At 42.3% G+C, this 20,157-nt stretch overlaps 1 protein-coding gene across 3 annotated transcripts in view; it reads right to left on the minus strand.

Moving 5' to 3' along the window:
* Positions 1 to 3,430: 3,430 nt before the first annotated feature.
* UCK2 (uridine-cytidine kinase 2) overlaps positions 3,431 to 20,157 on the minus strand; it is an 84,633-nt gene continuing 67,906 nt past the window's right edge. For 2 of the 3 annotated variants that reach the window (XM_072648758.1, XM_072648759.1), the window contains exons 4-7: positions 19,630 to 19,772; positions 11,307 to 11,404; positions 7,607 to 7,655; positions 3,431 to 7,446 (exon numbers count right to left, since the gene is read on the minus strand). In XM_072648758.1, coding sequence (XP_072504859.1) covers positions 7,307 to 7,446; positions 7,607 to 7,655; positions 11,307 to 11,404; positions 19,630 to 19,772 — 430 coding nt within the window. In that variant the 3' untranslated portion in view covers positions 3,431 to 7,306. The remainder of the gene's footprint in view (positions 7,447 to 7,606; positions 7,656 to 11,306; positions 11,405 to 19,629; positions 19,773 to 20,157) is intronic. The other variant, XR_011975678.1, reaches the window with a different exon arrangement.

Here is a 20,157-nt window from a genome sequence, read left to right on the forward strand (position 1 = left end):
TCTGAGTACCTAACATAGCCAAAGGTCCCTTTTCATATGTCCTTCCTTAAGCTGCATGTTCAGAGAACTCTCAAGCCCAAGAAATTCCAAGAACCCCTGAGCCTAAGATTCTGCCTAATTAGGGCTACTACACCTGCTGCCACTGGGTCATGTTTGGAGAAACACTGGGCAAGAAAGAGGGGAAGAAAGGGGCTGCCAATTTAACCAAGGAACATGAGTCACACAAAGAGGGCTAGGTTATCAGTAAGGCATCCTGTTGCGGCCAATCAGATGCTAGACTGAATGTCACAAGACCCGGATTCTAGTCCCAGTCCTGGCCCTGGCAAACCATCTGACCTGGGATTTCCTTATTTGAAAAATGAAGGGATTGGATTAAATGAGCAGAAGGTTTGTGGTTCAACAGAAATCCTGGGATTCTGAAAGTGAGTGGCCTCTTGCCAGCATCCATGACTCAGTGTACTCTGTAGGCTAAAGGGAAACGCAATTTAGATAGATTTTAAATAACAAAAAAAGAAAAAAAAATCAGGCTCAAAGTAGTATGTTTACAGTGGGCATTTTGGCAACATGGTACAATGCATAGTGTACATGCCAGGAGCTGGACCTGGATTCAAGCCCTGACCATTCTTACTTGCTGTGTAACTGACATAGCTCATTTAATTCTTCTATAAAATAAAGGAGGTTGGACAGTCTCGTTAGGTCATCCTTTCTAATTCTAGAATTCTATAACACACCCAGGGTGTAAAACAGAATTAAGTTTTCCTCTTTGGTGCTGGAAGGGAAGGGCACACTATTCTGGAAACAAAAGGGAGAATATACAGAAGTCTCTGGAGATACCTGGAAGCTATGGTGAACAACCATGTGAAAGCAAAGAGCAGCTGTCAGGTAGCTAGGAGAATGTGGCCACTAGGTGGGGCACACTTGTTAAAAAGTTAGCCAAGGAGAGGATTCTTACACCATCACCTTCATTACTGGGATAGGCTAAACTCCACCATACATTGCAACCACTGATGGTCCATGACTCTTGTCCCCATTAAATATGATTTGGTTACATGTAGGAACCTAAAGGCATTACAGAAAGCTCAGCAAAAGCGCTCGCAGCAGTGATAATGTGGAATCCTGAACACAAATATTGGCACTGGCACAGGATTGCATGAGAATTTAATAGGGGTGTAGAAAGCACTAGGGCAGAAGGGGGATGGGACTAAGTCTTTATATAGTGTTTAGAATATACCTGGCACTGTGCTAAGGACCTAATATATATATATATTATATTATATATATGTTTGATCCTCAGAACAACCCTGCCACTAAGCAGAAACACAGCAGAACATGGAGCCCCTACGTAATCTAGGTATGACATGTAGATCCACACAAACTTAACAAATAAAGTCTTTTGTTGTTATTTTGTGAGTTTTTTTGAAAAATCACTTCATTTCAGATACTTTAGTGTTCTGGCTTTTGCTATTTCAAATACTTAATACACAAGATCATAGTAAGAATTTGATTTAGAGTCCCAAGGGCCCTTGGAGTCAATCTCATTAAATTCCTTCGTTTTTACAAAGAATAACACTGATGTCCAGAAACACAGTGATTTGTCCAAGGTCACATAAATTATACCAGTTTGGGATTCAAAGCCAAATCCCTTCCCCATCTCTCCCGACTCCAATCTATCTTCCACAAACATGCCAGTTGAGTCTCAAATTATTGGTCCCAACTAAGTCACCCCTTACTCAATAAGCTCCAAGTGACTCCATATTGCCTCGAGTCAAATATAAAACCCTCTGCTTGACATTTAAAATTTTTGATATGCTGGCCCATCTCTGCCTTTCTAGTCTTTGTACAGCTTTTGCCATCTTTCATCGAGGCATTTTCTGAGTCTGCCATATTGGTCTCTTTACTGTTCATGGTATCTGCCATCTCTATTTGCACTAGCTGTTCTGTCGTCTAGCCCCACCTTACACAAGTTCTTTTTGGGTCCATCCCAGGTGCTAGAGCCTTCCTCTCTTTATTGTTCATCCAGTGTGTGCGTGTATGCGTGTGTGTGTGTGCGTGCGTGTCTCTATTTCATATCTATTTATATCATCCCACCCCTTACACCTTAAACTTCTGGAAGGCAAGGACTGCTTTTGCCTTTCCTTCAATGTCCACTGGTTAGCCCAGCACAAGCACCTACTAAAAGTCTATTTTAACTTTGAATCCCCAGCACTTGGCATAGTGGATTGCATATAGTAGGCACTTAGTTTTTTGAATTAATTCAGTTTTAGAGGTGTAACTCCCCTTAATGGATTATAGATGGGAAAACTAGGGCCCAGGAAAGTCAAGTGATTTACCTAAGCTTACACGGAAAGATGATGCCAGGATTGGGACTACAAGCTAGCATTTTTTTTTTTTAAACTACCTCACAATGCCTCCAATATCTGGATCCTGTGCAAACTAATTCATTTCACTTAGGGTTTCAAATTTTTAACTTGTACTTGTGTGTATGAATATGTAAGTATATATAAACATTCATACAGATATATAGATACATACACACATATATATAAATATTCCAGTGGAATCCAAAGTTCATAAAACTAGCGTGGTTCTTAATGGTTTGAAGTTCATGGCTGGGTTCACACTGAGTGAGTACCGCAGAGACCCAGCACCACAAGCTGAGCCTCTTCCTTTTCACTATCCCCTTTAATACAGGGGTTCTTGCCTTTTGGGATCATGGCCTCCCTCAGCAGACTGGTGAAGCCTATGGACCTCTACTTAGAAACCTGTTTTTCAATGCTGAATTACAAAAGAAACTATTGAAATAATCATTTTCTAGAGCTTCTCTCTTTAAGTTGCCCTGACTCCTTATGTTTGATTAAACTAGCACCTGGACAACCCAATGTCTTCTCACCTCTTGCCCATAAGGCCAGAGTAGGAACACTAGAAATTACCTCTGAAGAATTATCTCAGGTAGGAAAAATGATTCCTGTGCTTCTGGCAGAGGCTCAAGCTTGAGGTAAGGGTTGAGAATCATAGGCAAAGCAACCAATTCACAGAGGCTAGGTTGGATTAGATGTGACAAAGAACACACTAGGACAAGAGCAGGAGGAACTGGCTTCTTCCCAGTAAGCAGGCAGGTGGACGTGAAAAGGTCCCTTAATCTCTTTGGGCCTCAGACTGCTCTTTGGTTAAGGGGACACACCATGCCCTGCCCACCTCAAAGGGTTATCATGAGAATCAAAGGAGTTATCTGTGAAAGCTCTTTACAAACCTGTGGTGTTCAGAAGGCAGAGGACACGTCTTCCTTCTCTAGAAGAGCTTAGACTCCAGAAGTTCCTGTAGACCTTACAGCACGTCTCTACAGAGGCTTGCTAAGGTCACCCTCACACCAGGCTAAAAACTGCTTTTCTGAACCCAAAAAAATATAAAGGCAAAGGAAAAGGCTGCAACCTTTTGGTTCCATTTTTATTTCCAGGGAAGGACAGAATACGCATAGGCAAGAGTATTTCATCACTAAAACAAAACAGAAAAGGCAAATGTATAAACTTAAAACAAAAAAAAAAATCTAACCCCTCACCATCAACCCAACCCTAATTTGGAGGCAATACTGGCAGCTACTGCCTCTTCCTATCATATACACAAAGGCAGAGAGAGATCTTGAATTAGCAAGGGCACATTTTTAACCATTTGCCTGATACAGAGTGACCCCCACTGATGGGTAAAGGGAGCTTCATGTTCTCAATTCACTTTCACAGCTTTCTCTCCTGCCTAGAACCTGCTCACTACCACCACTCCAGTTAATAAAGCATGCTTTGCCTACTAGGCCCAAAGAAAAATTTTATAAGGGCCAAGTAGAGAGTGGCAAGCATCCAATTTGTCCTTTCTATAAAGAGGTACAATCTTGATGGACTCAGTTTAGTCTTTGTGGGCTAAAATTTATCTAATCCACTTTGGGGATTGGAATATTTGATGTGCAGAAGGTAAGGTGAGGGGCTGTAGGTCACACAAGAACACGTGCTCCTAACCTCTCATTAACTGAGGTCTTTGCTGCCAGGCCAAGAGAGTTCCAAGAGACCACACCAAAAGGTCGTCACTTATTTAATTGTAACACTGACTGGACTTAAGGAATTTTAATTTCCCATCCAAACCCAGGACCATAAATCCTATAAGATTAACCCACTCATCCCCGTAAGAGGCTCTTGTACCACATTTGATCCAATAAGGAAGTTCTGAATTCTTCAGGCAACTGTCTGACCTAGAATCCAATGGGGGCAGAAACACATGCTCCCCATGATTAACCACCCCCACTAGAGAATATGTGGCTATAGTGAACTCTTGGGAGGGCTTTGTCACATCTGCCACTTTTACCTCTCCTGGCCCACAGTCTGGGCTGGACCAACTACATTCCCAATAGCATTCACTAGTTCTCCCAGAACCCTTACCCCACAATTCATCTTTCCTTGGATTAAGTGGGATATGAAGAATGGAGGAGGCAGGAGTTCTCTGGTTCAGGAGTTAGAGTGAAGCCAGACTGTCATCACATGAGATCATCCCAGTTACAAGGCTGCAGGTCCTGAGTTTCAAGGCAGAAACTTAGCACCTTCTGGTGGTCTGAAGAAGCCTCCATTGTGCTCATCTTTGTCTGCATCCGAATGTCTGCACAGGGGCATATGAGGACAAGAGAAGCTCAATGAAAGAATGTGCCATGCCTGTAGATGATGGCACCCTGCCTGGGGCATTCCGGGACCTGGATCATACCCCTGAACTTCTTCCTTTCTTCCAATATGGCAATCTCTGCTCTGCGCTACAGTTTTGGGGAGGTCCTCTTTGGATCCTGCCAAACTCTAGGAAAAACCATCCAGTCTCCTTTGCCTGTCCGCTGAGCCTGTTAACGATTGTGACCGGAAAATGCCAGAGGGTAGAGCAGCAGAGGAGAGAGGGACTGGGGGAAGAGGGGGGTGGTTATGTAGGGAAGAGAACCTGCTCAGGGGATGGCCTTGGTCCCAATACCACATGTAGATGAAGAAGCAACTAAGTAGAAAGGTCAGAGACAACAGAAGAATCTGTCTTACAAGGCAGTGGGATAGGTAGCCAAGGCACTAAATGGTTTGGCACCTGGGAGCTTCAAGTAAATTACCCGCTGCAAGGCAAAAACTCTCTGAGACACACTTCCCTTGGGAAGAGACTGCCCCCCCTGGGGCTGAGGCCCCACCTGTCCTGAGGCTCCTGGCCTTGTCTTATCCTCCCCCCTCCCCATGCCTCAGAACTCTCTGAGCTGTGACTACAAAGGAATGTGAATCCTAAGAAAAAGATTCCAAAACCTCCACACACAAAAGCATTGTCATTCTCCCTCAAAGGGGACACCTCAAGAGGGTGATACAATGAATCAATGACACTTCCATGGTTTAAAACATTCTGGGAACTCCTCTCTCTTGAACAGCCTTCAGAGAGCCCTTCTCTGTGCAGAGAAATGTGTGTTTGTTTTTAAAAGGTGGCACCATTTGAGGGCTGGCAAAGTTCTGTCCTTGGGGGTAAATTCAGTTGAGAAGCATCCAAGTCCCTTGGAGCCAAGTCTGTGAATGTGAAGGGGTAGACTGAGCCAGATGATGCCATCTGGAGTTAAAAGACAAGTTGTGGCCAAGTGATGAGAGTGGTTTGGTTTTGTGACTCAAACTAGACTTTGAAGGCCACTTGCAGAGTTCCCAAAATGCTTGAATAGGCTGTCGGCCCCCTGTCCTTGTCCACCCCCCCATCCCTCAGGTGATTTACTTAGAAGAATCACACAAATTTTGAATAAAGACGATCTGGCAAGTGTATAAAAAACAAAATAAAATTAAATCAGTCATGTTACTTTAAAATCACATCTCATGACTCCAGTAGTTCTGATTTCTCCCCCCAAGAAGTCAGCTAGGAATTTATCCCAGGAAAAAAGGCATCACCAGGGGCCTGGCTGGGGTTTACCTCCCTGTAATTGAGATGAAGTTCCAGTTATTAAAGATGAAAATTCACAATCCCCTCCTTCTAGCACCTCTAAGGCACAGGATGGAGCTGTTTCCTTCTCTGTGGTAACAGCAATTTTATCCTGGTTGTCACATTGGAAATAAAAATCATTGATGGGAGACGGATGGAGCTCATCCTACTGAAAGTGCATGTGTCCTCTTGTTTGTGTTTTTTTTTTTTGAGGAGGGGAGAGTGAAGGAAACAAAGCTACCCCTTTGTCAGAGGGAAGGCATAGCTTAAGCATTTTGCACTGGCTCTCCTATCACTGAGATAATTGGCCACGTGGCAGGGTCTGAGAGTCAGAGCCACTGGTCAGAAAGGAAATACACAGAAGCGCAGACCCTTCAGCTGCTGTATAACAACAGGGCAGGGGAAATCCCAAATGCAGATCACTCAAGCCTTTCCAGGTACCATCTAAAGCCAGTATCTCGAGAGGTCCCTAGACCACTAGCAAACTCTCTTGCTCTGTTTCTGTGGTGACATCAATCTCAAAAAATTCCTACTCACTCTGGTAGGAACCAGAGGCACTCTTGGACTCTCTGAGAAGATTAAGAAAGAAAAAAGAAAGGGATATACAGACTAACTGGATGTGGGGAAAGGAGGGGGCAGAGAAAACATTCAAGACCTACTCTCTTCTGCAGGGCACTTCCTTCCCTGAGTATGATTTTGGGACCTTCCCTCATTCCCACTAAAACAAAGACAGAGTTCCCCTCCCTTCTCATATCCTTAAGGACCAGCCCCAGAAGACAGCATCTGTCAGAAGAGAGCAGCACAGCAGGGACAGGGAGGAATGTCAGAAGCTAATCCTTCTAGAAATCCACTGGCACTCAAGACAGTTTATCAGCTGTTCTTCCCCCTGCATCACTCCTCCTTGACAGATGCTTGACCTACTGATGTATCCTACCTGGATGTAAGAAACAAACTCCCTCTGTTGGGGCAAAAGCACCTACCTGGAAAATACAAGCACAAGCTCTCACAATACCCCCTTGGAAAATACTCACGGCAAACAGCTTTACATTATTCTACATTTACACAAAAATAGATTTTTATATATATATGTATATATTTATAACTGGTTACACGATGGACTTGTCATTCAGCATCACCGGTAGTTCCTGGCACAGTTTATCGCTTAAACTCAGCTCATCTTCCATTTCACCCTGCCCATTCCAAAGTACAAAAATCAAAGGCATTTCATCTTCACGGGTGTTTTCTTACATACAGTCATGTCACTGGAAACACTATATACACAGATCAGTGGTGCCACCTCGCCCTTCCTCCTCTGTTTCCTGGGTGAATAAGGGGTGGGGTTCAGGGGCAGAGGAGGTCAGTGTGGCCGGCTGCTGGACTCCGACGCCTGCCTCTTACGGGAGGGGGTGTAGCCGTTGAGGCAGTTGTTGGTCTGACGCTTGCTAAGTCCTCCATTCAGGATGTCTTGGATGTGCTGCACGATGAGGTTAATGGCCACTGTAGGAGCAGAGAGGTACAAAATATTAGGAGGCCCAGGAAGAGACAAGGGGGCTCAGAACACAGTCCAAAGTCATCCTCCTCTTCCCTCTCCTCACTCCATTTCTCCTTCCCTGTCTTGTTCTTCCCCTCACCGTCACCACATCCCTCCAGGACTCACCTATATTATCCACACCTCTGGGAATAATCACATCAGCATATTTCTTGGTCTGTAAAAAAGATTTTTTAAGAATTAGCTTCACAAGAGAAGTTGGACCTTCTGAAACATGCCTTATTCCTACAGCATGGAATGAGAGAAGGTGCTCCGCTGGGACTTTGTAGGCTGAGAACCTCAGTTATAATCTGATCTTGTCTTTAGATACCTGTATAAATTGGAGCAATTGCATTCTTTAACTCCTAGGGGCCTCAGTTTCTGTATCTCTCAAATGAGGGCTTAGGTGATCCCTTTCGGCTTAACAACCTATGGTACTCTTAATAAATTCTTATGCAATACTTCCTTTGTGGTACTTACTAAGAATTCTACAGTTTAGAACCAGGAGCTTTATATAGGCAAACTCTGGCCAGTCACATGGATTGTTTCCATGAGAAACACATTATGAATGGGACTGTAAACAGATTGATGCTTAGGGGAGTAAAGACACCTCCGTTTTACATGCTAGTTTCAATTCACTGTCTATGTAATTTGCATCCTGAACAACAGACTGAGTGGCTTCTCTCTCATTTCATTGATGGTACTATGAAAGGTCACTGTTACAACAGTTCACAAGTTGTGTGTATGATCTATCTTAAAAGTTTATGGTAAAGATTTCTCCAAAAATTAAACACAAGCCCTGGTTGGTAGAAACATAATTGATTGGGAAAAGATTGGAAATAATTTAGAAATATGCATTGGCTGAACACAAAAAACCAAGAATTATATCTGATATTATGTGGCTATCCCAAGCAATGGGATAGCTGTATAGACAATATAAATGACTGCTTTTGTTTTTTAAGCCAATTTTAGGGAGAAGAGAGAAGGAAAGAAAGACTATGGAACTCAGGTTGTTTTTTTTTTTGAAAATGAATGTCAAAATTTTGTTTACATGTACTTGAGAAAAATAAAAATTAAATGTAAAAAAAGTCAGTTTTCAATGACCTGTACTCAAATGATCTAGTCTTGATCTCAAGCTCATTTTGCCCAATCAATTCCTCTCCTTAAATTCATTACTGCCATGTAACACTTTCTACATATTCACTTGCTATGCACATTAGAATTTAGCTTAGAAAGGGAAACAGTTTATTACCTGCTCACCAGATATGATTTATTGCAAAAAAGGAAAAGTATAAGATGTGTCCAGTAGAAAAACTGGACAAACAAGCAGGGAGGGAGCCATTCTGCTTAATACTTCACACAGATGATTCAAGAAGAAAACTCAGATTACAGTTTATTCTCCTCCTAAGGCAAGAAACGGAGAACTATAGAAAGGGAGGCACCAAATGAATGAGGGCTGTGAATATGAAACATTGGCTTCACCCGGAAACTCCAAAGTACATTCTAAAGCTAAATAGAAGTGATTTGGGGCTTCTATCTGCCCCCAAAGCTCTTCCAGTTGTGCCAAAGACTACATAACAATTATTCCAGTAGGAGATATTTTTCCTAATTACTTTCTGCTCAGACTCACAACAGGAACTTAATTCAATGAGGAACAAAAAGTTAAAGAACAAATTGCACTAATTTTCTGAACTGTAAAACTAAGTATTTAATTCTGTTTTACCTGAGTTCCAAAACTAAGCAAAATGTTCTTTCTGTATGTGGTTTAACTCAATATAACATGGATCCACTGAAACAAACACAGTCCCTAGACAGACTGTGCTCTACGTTCTTGAGAAACGGAATTCTACACCTTTTAGTATATATGTACTTTTTTGTATATAATAAGGGATAGATATCTACTGGTTGACTATGAGTTGGAAGTTTGAACAAGAACGGAGAATGGGATGTATGAGCACAATGAGAAATAACTTGAAGTAAAAATCCTAAAAGGTCTAAGATAAACTTCTAAGACTGCTGCATCAGAACAGCATTCCATAAAAATATTCCCCAGCCAATCCTGAACCAAACTGAAGAGACATTCCATCTCAGTTCCTGGCTTACAGTGGAATGTGTTGGCTTTCCTAATAGCTAGATGAGAGGGAGGAATGAGTTCGGTGGCTGGAGAAACAGACTTCCCCAAATTCTAATTTTCACCAATGTGCTGGGCAAAAAAAAAAAAATCACAAAGAAAACAAAATTACCCAGAGTTACCTATGCTTACATTCAGAAACATGGTAGACTTACAGAGAGGGAGAAGGGAACAAGCTTTTGTTAAGCACCTACTATGTGCCATGCACTGAATTGCTTTTAAATATTATCTCATTTAATCCTTCCAACAACCCTGGGAGGTAGGTGGTATTATTAGCCCTCTATACTGTTGAGGAAACTGAAACAGAGAGAGATGTGCCTTACCTACAGTCATACAACTAATAAGTACCTGAAGCAAGATTTGAATTCAAGTCTTCCTGACTGCAGGCCTAGAGCTCTAGCCACTGAGCTATCTCTATTATTAGAGACAGAATGGCAGAGGGTTGCCACTGTGAAGTTTCATTGTTTCTCTGCTCCCAAGGCCTACCTGGTGCTCTCTGCCTATCACCACCTGACCTGATCCCCAAAAGGACCAGGGCACCTGCTGCCCTAATTGAATCCTTAAGAATTCCCCTATTTCTGGATCTGGGGCTGGCTACCTGAAATTAGAACTGGCTCTGATAATTTTCTACAAGTTAAATAGTATCTCTTTAATCAGACTTGAAGACAGGAAGACATTTTTCTAACCAAGTTTATGGAAGGGAAGTAGGAGTGAAGATGAAAACTTTGCCCTTCGTTTTCTAAAGGGATAAACACAACAATCACAGTTCTTGGCTCCACAGACCAAACAGCCTCGTCACCCTTCAGAAAGAAGCACGTCTATCCACGAGTTTCCGACAGACGTCCCTCAGGAGCCAGGCCAAACTCCCGTCTCATAACGGTTTGAATAAAATGGAGCCAGAATGGTGAGGAGGAAATCATTAAATTTTCCCAAGGGCCAACAGCGTGATTGGGATGAAAGAGAGGAAATCCCTACATTGCATGATTCTCTTTCCAGATCATTTCCCTCTGTCTCTTCCTGTCTCCTTCCCTCATGTCTCAGGGAAGATGAGTGCACCTCAGGGCTGGGCTTCTCCTTAAGGCTCCAGAGCCACTTCACAGGACAACTGCCACAGAAATAGCCAGCGGCTCTGTGCCAAAGAAGGAAGTGAGGACATCTGAGAGAAGTCTCACAGCACAAAGCTTATTTTATGTCTCCCTCCCAAATTTAAACCAGCTGTTTCAGAACAAAGTCAGAAGCAAAGAAAAACCTTAAGAGGTAAAAACCTGTGGGAACTTCATTAGGGGGACAGATCTTGTGGTGTACAAGTTTCCCACCCTCCCCAACACTGCAGACCGATACGAAACCATGGAGCTTGATAAAATTATCATGCTGGGTGAATCAGCTGAGTGAATAGAGGCTGCTGAGTATCTGGTAGCTGACCTGAGATCTGGCAGCAAGAAGAATACCAGATCCCATGCCAAAGGGATGTAAGACAGAACTACTCCCAGAATGCCTCTTGGGGTGGGGACATTTAGCTTTGCCAGGCAAGCAACTGGTTGAGGGGGTCTTTCTTTGGGCCTCAAGAAGGGAAGCATCTATAAAGCAGAGGAAGAGAGGGAAGTTAGTTTCAGAGAAACCAGAGCTATATCAATTTGAGTAAGCTTTGTCTGCATTATTAAATTGTAATTTGTAAATTAGAGAAGGGAGGGAACTTACTGGCAAGCAGAATTCCTCAAAGGCAGGTTTGACGAACGTAATGTACTGAGATAAGATCTGTTCCAGGTCCCTCCCTCTTTCGCTGATGTCCCTTAACACTACAAGAGAAGGAAAAACAACAGTCAAGAAAATGCTGCACTAGCCAATGCCTCCCTCCCCACTTTGAGGCGCTCTGGGCTGTGTCACACAGGGTCCATCAGACTGCTCAAAGAACAGGCCAGCTGCAATCTGGGGAACATTAAGTTGCATCTGATGTCTTACAACCAAGAAAATCCCTGTATAATACAAAGGACCACCAAGACTGACCGAGCACCCTATTTTGTTTACGCAACATTTTTTCATATTTTACAATAACAAAAAAGACCCTGGTCAGTCACCTGGAATCTGTTCTACTAGGATCTGATCTGAGTAAGTTTAGAAAGGTCATGAGCTGCTCCTGCTTGCATGTCAAAGTCAGGCAAGGAGTGGAGAGAAACCAGCTTTTCCTCTCCCCCATCCTGTCCTGTCCCACTCCCCCCCATCCTCTCTAACAAACCTCCAGTCTATCCCATCCATCCTCAATAAATCCGCTCGGTGCTCTTCCCAGAATTCCAAGTACCAAATGTCAGTTACAAACTCATTATTCCCAACTTTCCCATTCTGTCCTCATAACAACTCCATCACAGGCAGTTTCAACTTGTCACTTCTTGTCACAAACCAAGAGCTTTGCTCAAAGGAGGCCCTTTTTGACACTCCAGCATTCACAAATATACTTGACAAAGGAGGAAAATTAAGGAATGTCTGGGATAGGGGGAGGTGAGGTGGGGAGAGAAAGTAAATGCTTGTTAATTACAAAATAAAATAAAACAAGAAATTGATACATCAAAAGACTTCCTGTCCCAATTCCTCTGCAAGTGGAGGATGGGATAGGGAGGGGGAGAGGGGGTAAGGCTGTCCTTGAATTTTGAGTGTGTAGCAACTTGGTTAGTTCTCCTGAATTGTCTTTTCCCCTCTATTCTTTGTTCCAGGGATTGTTCTAGGAATACAATGGATGACAAAGGTAATATAAAAACAAAAAAAATATTAATAACATTCATTTTAAAAAAGGAATTATGACCTGTCCAGATTTACCAAGAATGTCAAATAGAACTACAACAAACAAATTACACTTTTTCATAACACCTGAATGTTCCTAAAGTCCTTTTCCTCATAACAACGCTATAAAACAGATACACTTTCTCCATCAGAAAGATGAGAACACAGAATCTGCATGAAGATGACATCACTTGGCAGCTCTGTGTTAAGATGTTAGTAAATGTCAGGTAAAATTTAAAACCTAGTACTCCTGACTTCAAGTCCCATGCCCTTTCCAGCTACATCTTCTTGCCATTAATCTGACTAAATTTTAAGCATCTTGAGGTCACAGTGCAGTGAACAAAGTAGACTGAATAAATGAATCCTAGGAGGACAGAGTGAAACTCACCCATCTTGTTCTCAGGTCCAGACCCAAAAGAGTGGAACAGAAGGGCACATCAGGCCTTAGGTTCATGAAAACGGTGGTTCGCATGCTTTCCCTGACTACTTTATTAAATTACTTTTCATCAAGAAAATCTTGTTATATTGGGGAGCAGGGGTGCAGAAAGACTCATGGGGTGGAAAAAGCCAAAGAACAAGCTTGACCTTCTCACTTATTCTGTGGCTCTCTGGTCCTCACATTTTCCCATAGATTAAAAAGCAGCATAGAGGAAAATACAGATTACCATGAGATTTTTTTTGATGACAGCCCCAAATCACCTCTGGTTAAACCTCTCTTTCCCTTACTAGGGATGCATTTCATCTTCTTTAGATTTTCCTATTGATATTTCACTGAAACCCACTATCACTGCACAAGGTGTACTCATTTCCCCCAACAAATCCCTATAAGGCACCACACTCATTGCAGAGTGCAAAATTAGGCTGCATTTCACTATAAACAGACCTGTGAAAGAGCTGAACGAAGAAAGAGGCATCTGCATTATTCTGAGGGGAGGAGGGATGGGAGTACAGTAGAACAGAAGGTTAAGAAAGAAAGAGGACCAAGTGCCCCTACTTAGCATCACTTCTGAATCCCTGCAAAAGCACTTATTTTTTCAGCTCAGGAAAGAAGGTAATAGTCCCAGACACTGAAACATGAAATAACCACAAAGTCTAGTAACTCTCCTAGGAGAATTTGACAACCAGAAGAGGAATGAATGCACCGGCTGCTTGGAGCAGCTTAGAATGGATCCTTTCCAGTCTGATAAAATGTACAGAACCGAAAACATGAGACGGCCAGCAAGCAAGTCAAAATACCTATGTCTGCCAAGGGAAAAGGTATGCATCCTCGTCAAGGTAACAGGAAAGGCTGTCGTTTGGTGGGTTTGGTCCTGATCTCTGCCCTACCATGTATCCAAAGGACGGGACGTCCACATAAAAGCCATGAGCTCTCTACAGCTTCCTCCTGGAACTTTCCTCAGCACCTGCGGCCTCCTCACTTGGGAATCCCTTCTAAGCCTAAACACTGCAGGCTCACCCCAGATATCCCTCTGCAAGGGGAGGCCTCATCCCCCTTCTCATGGTGAGTAATGTTGGTGGGCCTGTTTTCATTCTTCTCCCAGCCCTAGTCCTGATTTCCTGGATTAAAACCATGTTCTGTTCCCACCAAGTACTTTCACCTTGTCCCCATTAGAACAATAAACTCCTCCAGTGTAGGGACACCTCTTTTTTCTGTTTATTTGTATCCCTAAGCACTCAGTACAATTGCCTGGCTTATAGTAAGTGCTTCATAAGTACTTGGTTCCCTCCTTTCTCTAGCCTTAATAGATTCGTATGGAATAAATGTTTTGACTAGGACAAGAGGATGCTGGGGGAATACAGCATGAACCAGGAGGGTAGGTCAAGCCATAGTGATTATCCTGCTCTCTGTAAAAACTATGGCATGTCATTTGAACCATTAGGGCTATTTAGGCTTACAATGATTTCCTCCAAACAGCTCTTTGTTTATTCAGATATTTTACAAGACACAACTATTATACACAGAGCACTGTGCTGGGCACTGATGGAGATACAAAGTTTACACAGGACATGAACTTTAATTATAATCCAGCAGAAGAATAAGACACAAGAACAATTAACTACAGGGTGAGGTGTTATGTGACAAGTATGTTAGAAGATGAAGAATAAGGGTGTCAGGTCCCAGGAGGCTTTGCACAAGAGGCAGTGTTTGGAAGGGACCTTAAAAGACAGGCAGCAGAGGATAAGCTCAAATAATGGCTCTGCCAGGGACTGACATTGGGACCAGGGCAAATCACTTTATGTCTCTGGGTCTCTGTTTTCTCATACTAGATGACCTCAGGTGTCTCTTCCAGGTGCACATCTACAATCCTACCTAGGATTCTCTTTCTAATTCTCTCTGATTCAAGATGACAAAGGAAGAAAAAAAGTTAAAAAGAAATCCCAGCATTTTTTCATATTTCATATTTACAATGAAGAAGTCAGGGGCTCAGGGATCGGTAAGCAAACAGATACCACAAGACATCAATCTGGATCCCATCCCACACCTCACGTTCTGGGGAAGGAAAGGTTCAGAAAGAGCCAGGTATTAGTTCCTTTAAGTCTAATTGGCATTTTTCATATGTCACTAGATGAAGAGATATCAATGCCACTGTAAGGGCATTTGTCCACAGAGATTGATCAGGTATCCCCTTGGAATGGCAGTGAAAAGGGAAAGTACATAGCTAGGTTTAAAAACAAACTAGAAAAAAATGAAGACAGAGAAGGGAGATGAATTTTAAGTCTCAAATAATACTTTTACATATGATCACTGCTTCTTCCTTACCCTGTATGTTGTAAGAGGGTGATTCAGAAAGCTAGGAAATCTCACGTACCAGCGGATGAATCACAGAAACTATAAAGGATTAGCAAGGAAAAAGCTTTGATGTATGCACAATATATCTTGTTGTATAAGGAAAAAGACACAAAGTCTACTCTACAAGCCAAGTGAAGAAGGAGGACGCCTTGATTATGTCACTCAGACAACTGCATGTAAGACTCAGAGCTAGAAGGAACCTGAAACATGACTCCAACCCACTTTCTCCCTGACAAATAAAAGTGAGACTTAAGAGAAATTATGAGACTTGACTTGAGTCACGTGGCTAAAGTCACAGAACTGGCAATTCCAGCTTGGATCCCCTACTTCCAAACCCCGGACTCTGATTAAGAGGCTGGACAAAGACATGTGGAAAAGGCAACAACTACGAAGGAAAGTTTAGCCAAAGAAGGAGTGACCAGAAAGCCTAAAAAGGAAGAAAGAAACATGATGAAATAGAACTTTTTTCAAGTTTATTTCTATGAGGAAATATGCTAGAGGTAGAAACCTAGGAAGCATCAAGGTACCATTTTACAAGATAATTTCAGTAGGGGAAGATACCAAAATAGTCAAATATAATTAGGGGACAATAATTACTATCTTTCCATCCCAAACCCCACAAAGGAAGATGACATCAGTAACTGTTGCCAGCTACATGATATTACCTTTACAAAATTCTTGGGAATAAAATAACAAAAAAGAATTGGACTCCGTAGGAACTTGAGAGTTCTCCTCCAACCATGGATTGCTAATGCCTGTTAAGATCATATAAGATTGGGAAAGAATTTTTGCAACTAGTGTCTGTGATAAAGGCCTCATTTCTAGAATATATAGAAAACTGAGTCAAATGTACAAGAATACAAAGTCATTCCCCAATCGATAAATGGTCAAAGGATATGAATAGGCAGTTTTCAGAGGAAGAAATTAAAGCTATCTATAGTCACATGAAAAAATGCTCTAAATCACTATTGATGAGAGAGATACAAAATCAAAACAACTCTGAGGTCCCACATCACACCTATCAGATTGGCTAACATGACAAAAGGAAGATGATAAATGTTGGAGAGGATGTGGGAGAGTTGGAACACTAATTCATTGCTGGTGGAGTTGTGAGCTGATCCAACCATTCTGGAGAGCAATTTGGAGCTATGCCAAAAGGGCTACAAAAATGTGCATACCCTTTGACCCAGAAATACCACTTCTAGGACTGTATCTCAAAGAGATCATAAAAATGGGAAAGGGTCCCACATGTACAAAAGTATTTATAGCAGCTCTCTCTGTGGTGGCCAAAAACTGGAAATCAAGGGGATGCCCATCAACTGGGGAATGGCTGAATAAATTGTGGTATACCAATGTAATGGAATACTATTGTGCTATGAGAAACGATGAACAGGAAGACTTCAGAGTGGCCTGGAAAGACTTGCATGAACCGATGCTGAGTGAAAGAAGCAGAACCAGGAGAACTTTTTACACAGCAACAACCACAGTGTGTGAGGAATTTTTCTGATAGATTTATTACTTCATTGCAATGCAAAGACTTAAAAAATTCCCAATGGTCTCTTAAGGCAAAATGCCTTCCACATCCAGGGAAAGAACTATGGAATTCAATCACAGAATGAAGCAGATCATTTTCTTTTGTATTATGTTTTGGTTTGTTTCATGGTTTCTCTCATCTATTTTAATTCTTCTATGCAACATGACTAAGGTGAAAATGTATTTAATGGGAATGTATATGTAGAAACTATATAAAACTGTATGCTGTATCAGGGATGGAGTGGGGAGGCAGGGGGGTAGGAGGAGAGGGAGGGGAAAAATCTAAGATCCATGGAAGTGATTGTAGAACCCTGAAAACAAAATAATAATAATAAAAAGATCATACAAGATTCCCTGACACTTATCAACAGGACAACAGAAAGTATCCTGTTCAGTGACCTGAGTATGCAAATAAGTATTTATATATTTGCAAGATATAAACATATCTGTCCTGCTGGACAACAAGCACATGTGGGATCTGCTCTTTGAGTGGAAGCACAAAGGTTGCTTTCACCTCTAACACCGTGTGACCCTATGATTATTCTAGATTCATCCCCAACTGCATGGGCTGGGTCTGTGGTCACTCAGCCCAGTATCATGTTCTAATACGTTTGGGAATCTGTGAGTAATCATGGCAGGAAACCTAACGGGAAGGCCCAATGACCTCTGAGCACAACAGGGTAAGGGAGGGCGCACACACACACAGACACACACAGACACACACACAGACACACACACACACCCGTCCTCTGTAGATGCTGATGTTTTCTCTTGGCAGAGGACACACAAAACCATGGCACAAATTGAATACGAAGAAGATTAAGGAAAGAATATAAGGCCTTGTTGGTAAAGTTCATGCTTTCACTGACTGCAGGTGGGGGGCAGGGGGGGAGACTGGGCAGAGTGCAGCAGCACAGGGTGGGAGGGAAAAGGGAAGAAATAGGAAAAGATTTCCTAACTCGATCGGGGTAGCAGCATCATTAAAAATAAAGCTCACCGTATCTTACCCCTAAGCAATGTAGCTTTAAAAACACAGGCTTACAGAATCAGGGAACGTTAGAGTCACGAGAGATCATTTTACATCTGGAGATCATTTTACAAAGAGGGAACTGAGGTTCAATAGTGGCCTCAGATTAGAACTCCCAACTCTAGTCTACCACCCTGGCGGAGTCGCCTATTACGGATGACAATGCCCCTAGGAAGGGAAAAATCATGCATTCACTTCCCTGCAATCTCCTAATGTCTCTTTTTTTCCAATCTGGATACTGAACTTAATAGTCATTGCAAAAGACAAATTATAAGACTTTGGCAGGTGACAGAATCCAAGGGAGAGAGTGTGGGTTCTCTCTGAAGTAGCTGGGTCCCCATCCTCCTGGTATGCTCACTACTGTATGATCTTTGAAGAATTCACTGAAACTTGCTGGCCTTCTTACTCCTCATGAGCAAAATGAATAGGTAGACTGGTTGCCTTCTAGCTGTGAAGCTATGATCCCATCAACATTTCATCTGCCTAAAAAGCAATCTGCATGGGCCCCGAGAATCAAAATGACAGATTCGGAGACTGCTGCTACCTTGTAGAGGCCACAGGATCTGTGCTTACCAGTCCCTCTCCTATAAAACTGGCAATATTACTGACCCAGTGCCTGGGTTATTAGACAGAATTAAAACTCATATTTTATATCACTTTATTCATTTTTCATAGCACTTTAAAAATCGACAAACCAACCTACATCTATTAAGTGCCTACTGTGGGCCAGGATATGTGCCTACTATGTGCCTCTTATGCTAGGTATGAGGACACAAAAGGTAAAACAAAACTGTCCCTGCATTATATCAAAACAAAAATGTGGGATTAAATACAAGGTCATTTTTCAAGAGTTGGGCACTAAGCAGCTGGGGGGAGGGGGAAAATCGGAGAAGTCCTCATATAGGAGATGGTACTTTGTATTTAAAAGTGACTCTGATATCCCCTTAAGACACAAGGAATGATCTCAATTACATCAAAATATTTAAACCAGCATTTCTATCATGGGAAAACAAAACAACAGAAATAAAGTTGATGCTCACTGATGCAATGAGATATTACTGAGTGATATAAAATGACAAAAAGAAAGGCCAAAGAGAAGTAAAAGAAGATTCAGGGGAACTGATACAAGCAGAGTCAGGAAAAAACACACTTAATTCAACAATGTAAATTGAAAGAAAAAAAAAAAACCCTCACACCCCAAACTTAACATGGCATAATTATAAAGACCAAGCTTTGTGCCAAAGAAGAGATACAAGAAAGTGTGCCCCTCCTTCCCACCCTTCGTTGCAGAGATGTGAAACCCTACTGGATTTGGCTGCTCTACTTGTCTGTCAGTCTTGTTCAGGCTGTTTCCCCCACCTGTTTCTTGTTTATTTTTTGTTAGAAGGGACAGATCTCTGATTAGGGAACAGGTAAAGATACTGGAAGATGAAGGGGAAGCAAAAACAAAAGACATCAAGAGAAAACATTTTTTAAAAGATGATCTGAAAAAATATATTGGCTATAAGGGAAAATTGGCAGAACTACTCTCTGATCAATGTTTAAGGGACACTGTTCTTGATTCAAAATGCTCTGAAGCCAAATGCCCTGATCTTACTCTGAATTTCCCACAAGGATACTATTTGGAACTGAGCATTCAGCCCAACCCCTTTCCTGGAGGCCCAAATGCCAACCTCTTAGGTTACTCAACAGTGACCTCACAGGGGATTTATTGTCCTGCACAGAACAACTGACTAATGTCACCAGAACCATTTCCCCACAAGAACATTCTGGAATGAAGTGGGCTCTTCTGCCTAAAAGTGATCACATCCAAGCTATGCATTCCCGGAGGAAATAAAGAAGGATCCAAAGCCAACGACACTCATACTACAATATGAAGGGGAGGTTTCCAGACCTACCTCTACGAGAGAGTCGAGTATCTGCATCCGTGTCCACAAAGAGCTTCATCTGGAAAAGGTCTCGTACCTCCTGGGAATAGAAAGCTAGTATCCCTTCAAAGAGCACCACATCAGCAGGGTACACAGTCACCGTCTCCTCTTTCCTGCCAGGCACAAGGCAGAAAGTGAAGAAGGTTAGACAGAACAGTGGAGAGAGTATTGAGAAAAGGCTAAGGAGGAAGGAGGGCATCTGACAAAGAGGTAAGATTCTCTGCCAAACTCTAAGTCAGGAGGGCAAACTTCTGGAAAGAGCCCTAGAGGACAAAGTTTCAAATTCTGCCCGTATATGACAAGTAACTTAACCTCTCTGGGACTTAGCTGTCCCCTTAGCAAAACGATAAGGTTATACTCAATGGCATCTGAAGTACCTTCTATGTCTAAAATTACGATCCCATGATCATACACTCTCTGGCCACCTTCTTTCCACTAGGGACAAAGGAAAGGGCTTAGCCAAAACAGCTTCAGGACACCTTCTGAGACCCACAGGAG

The sequence above is a fragment of the Notamacropus eugenii genome, chromosome 2, assembly GCF_028372415.1.
Source record: "Notamacropus eugenii isolate mMacEug1 chromosome 2, mMacEug1.pri_v2, whole genome shotgun sequence".
NCBI classification, from domain to species: Eukaryota; Metazoa; Chordata; class Mammalia; order Diprotodontia; family Macropodidae; genus Notamacropus; species Notamacropus eugenii.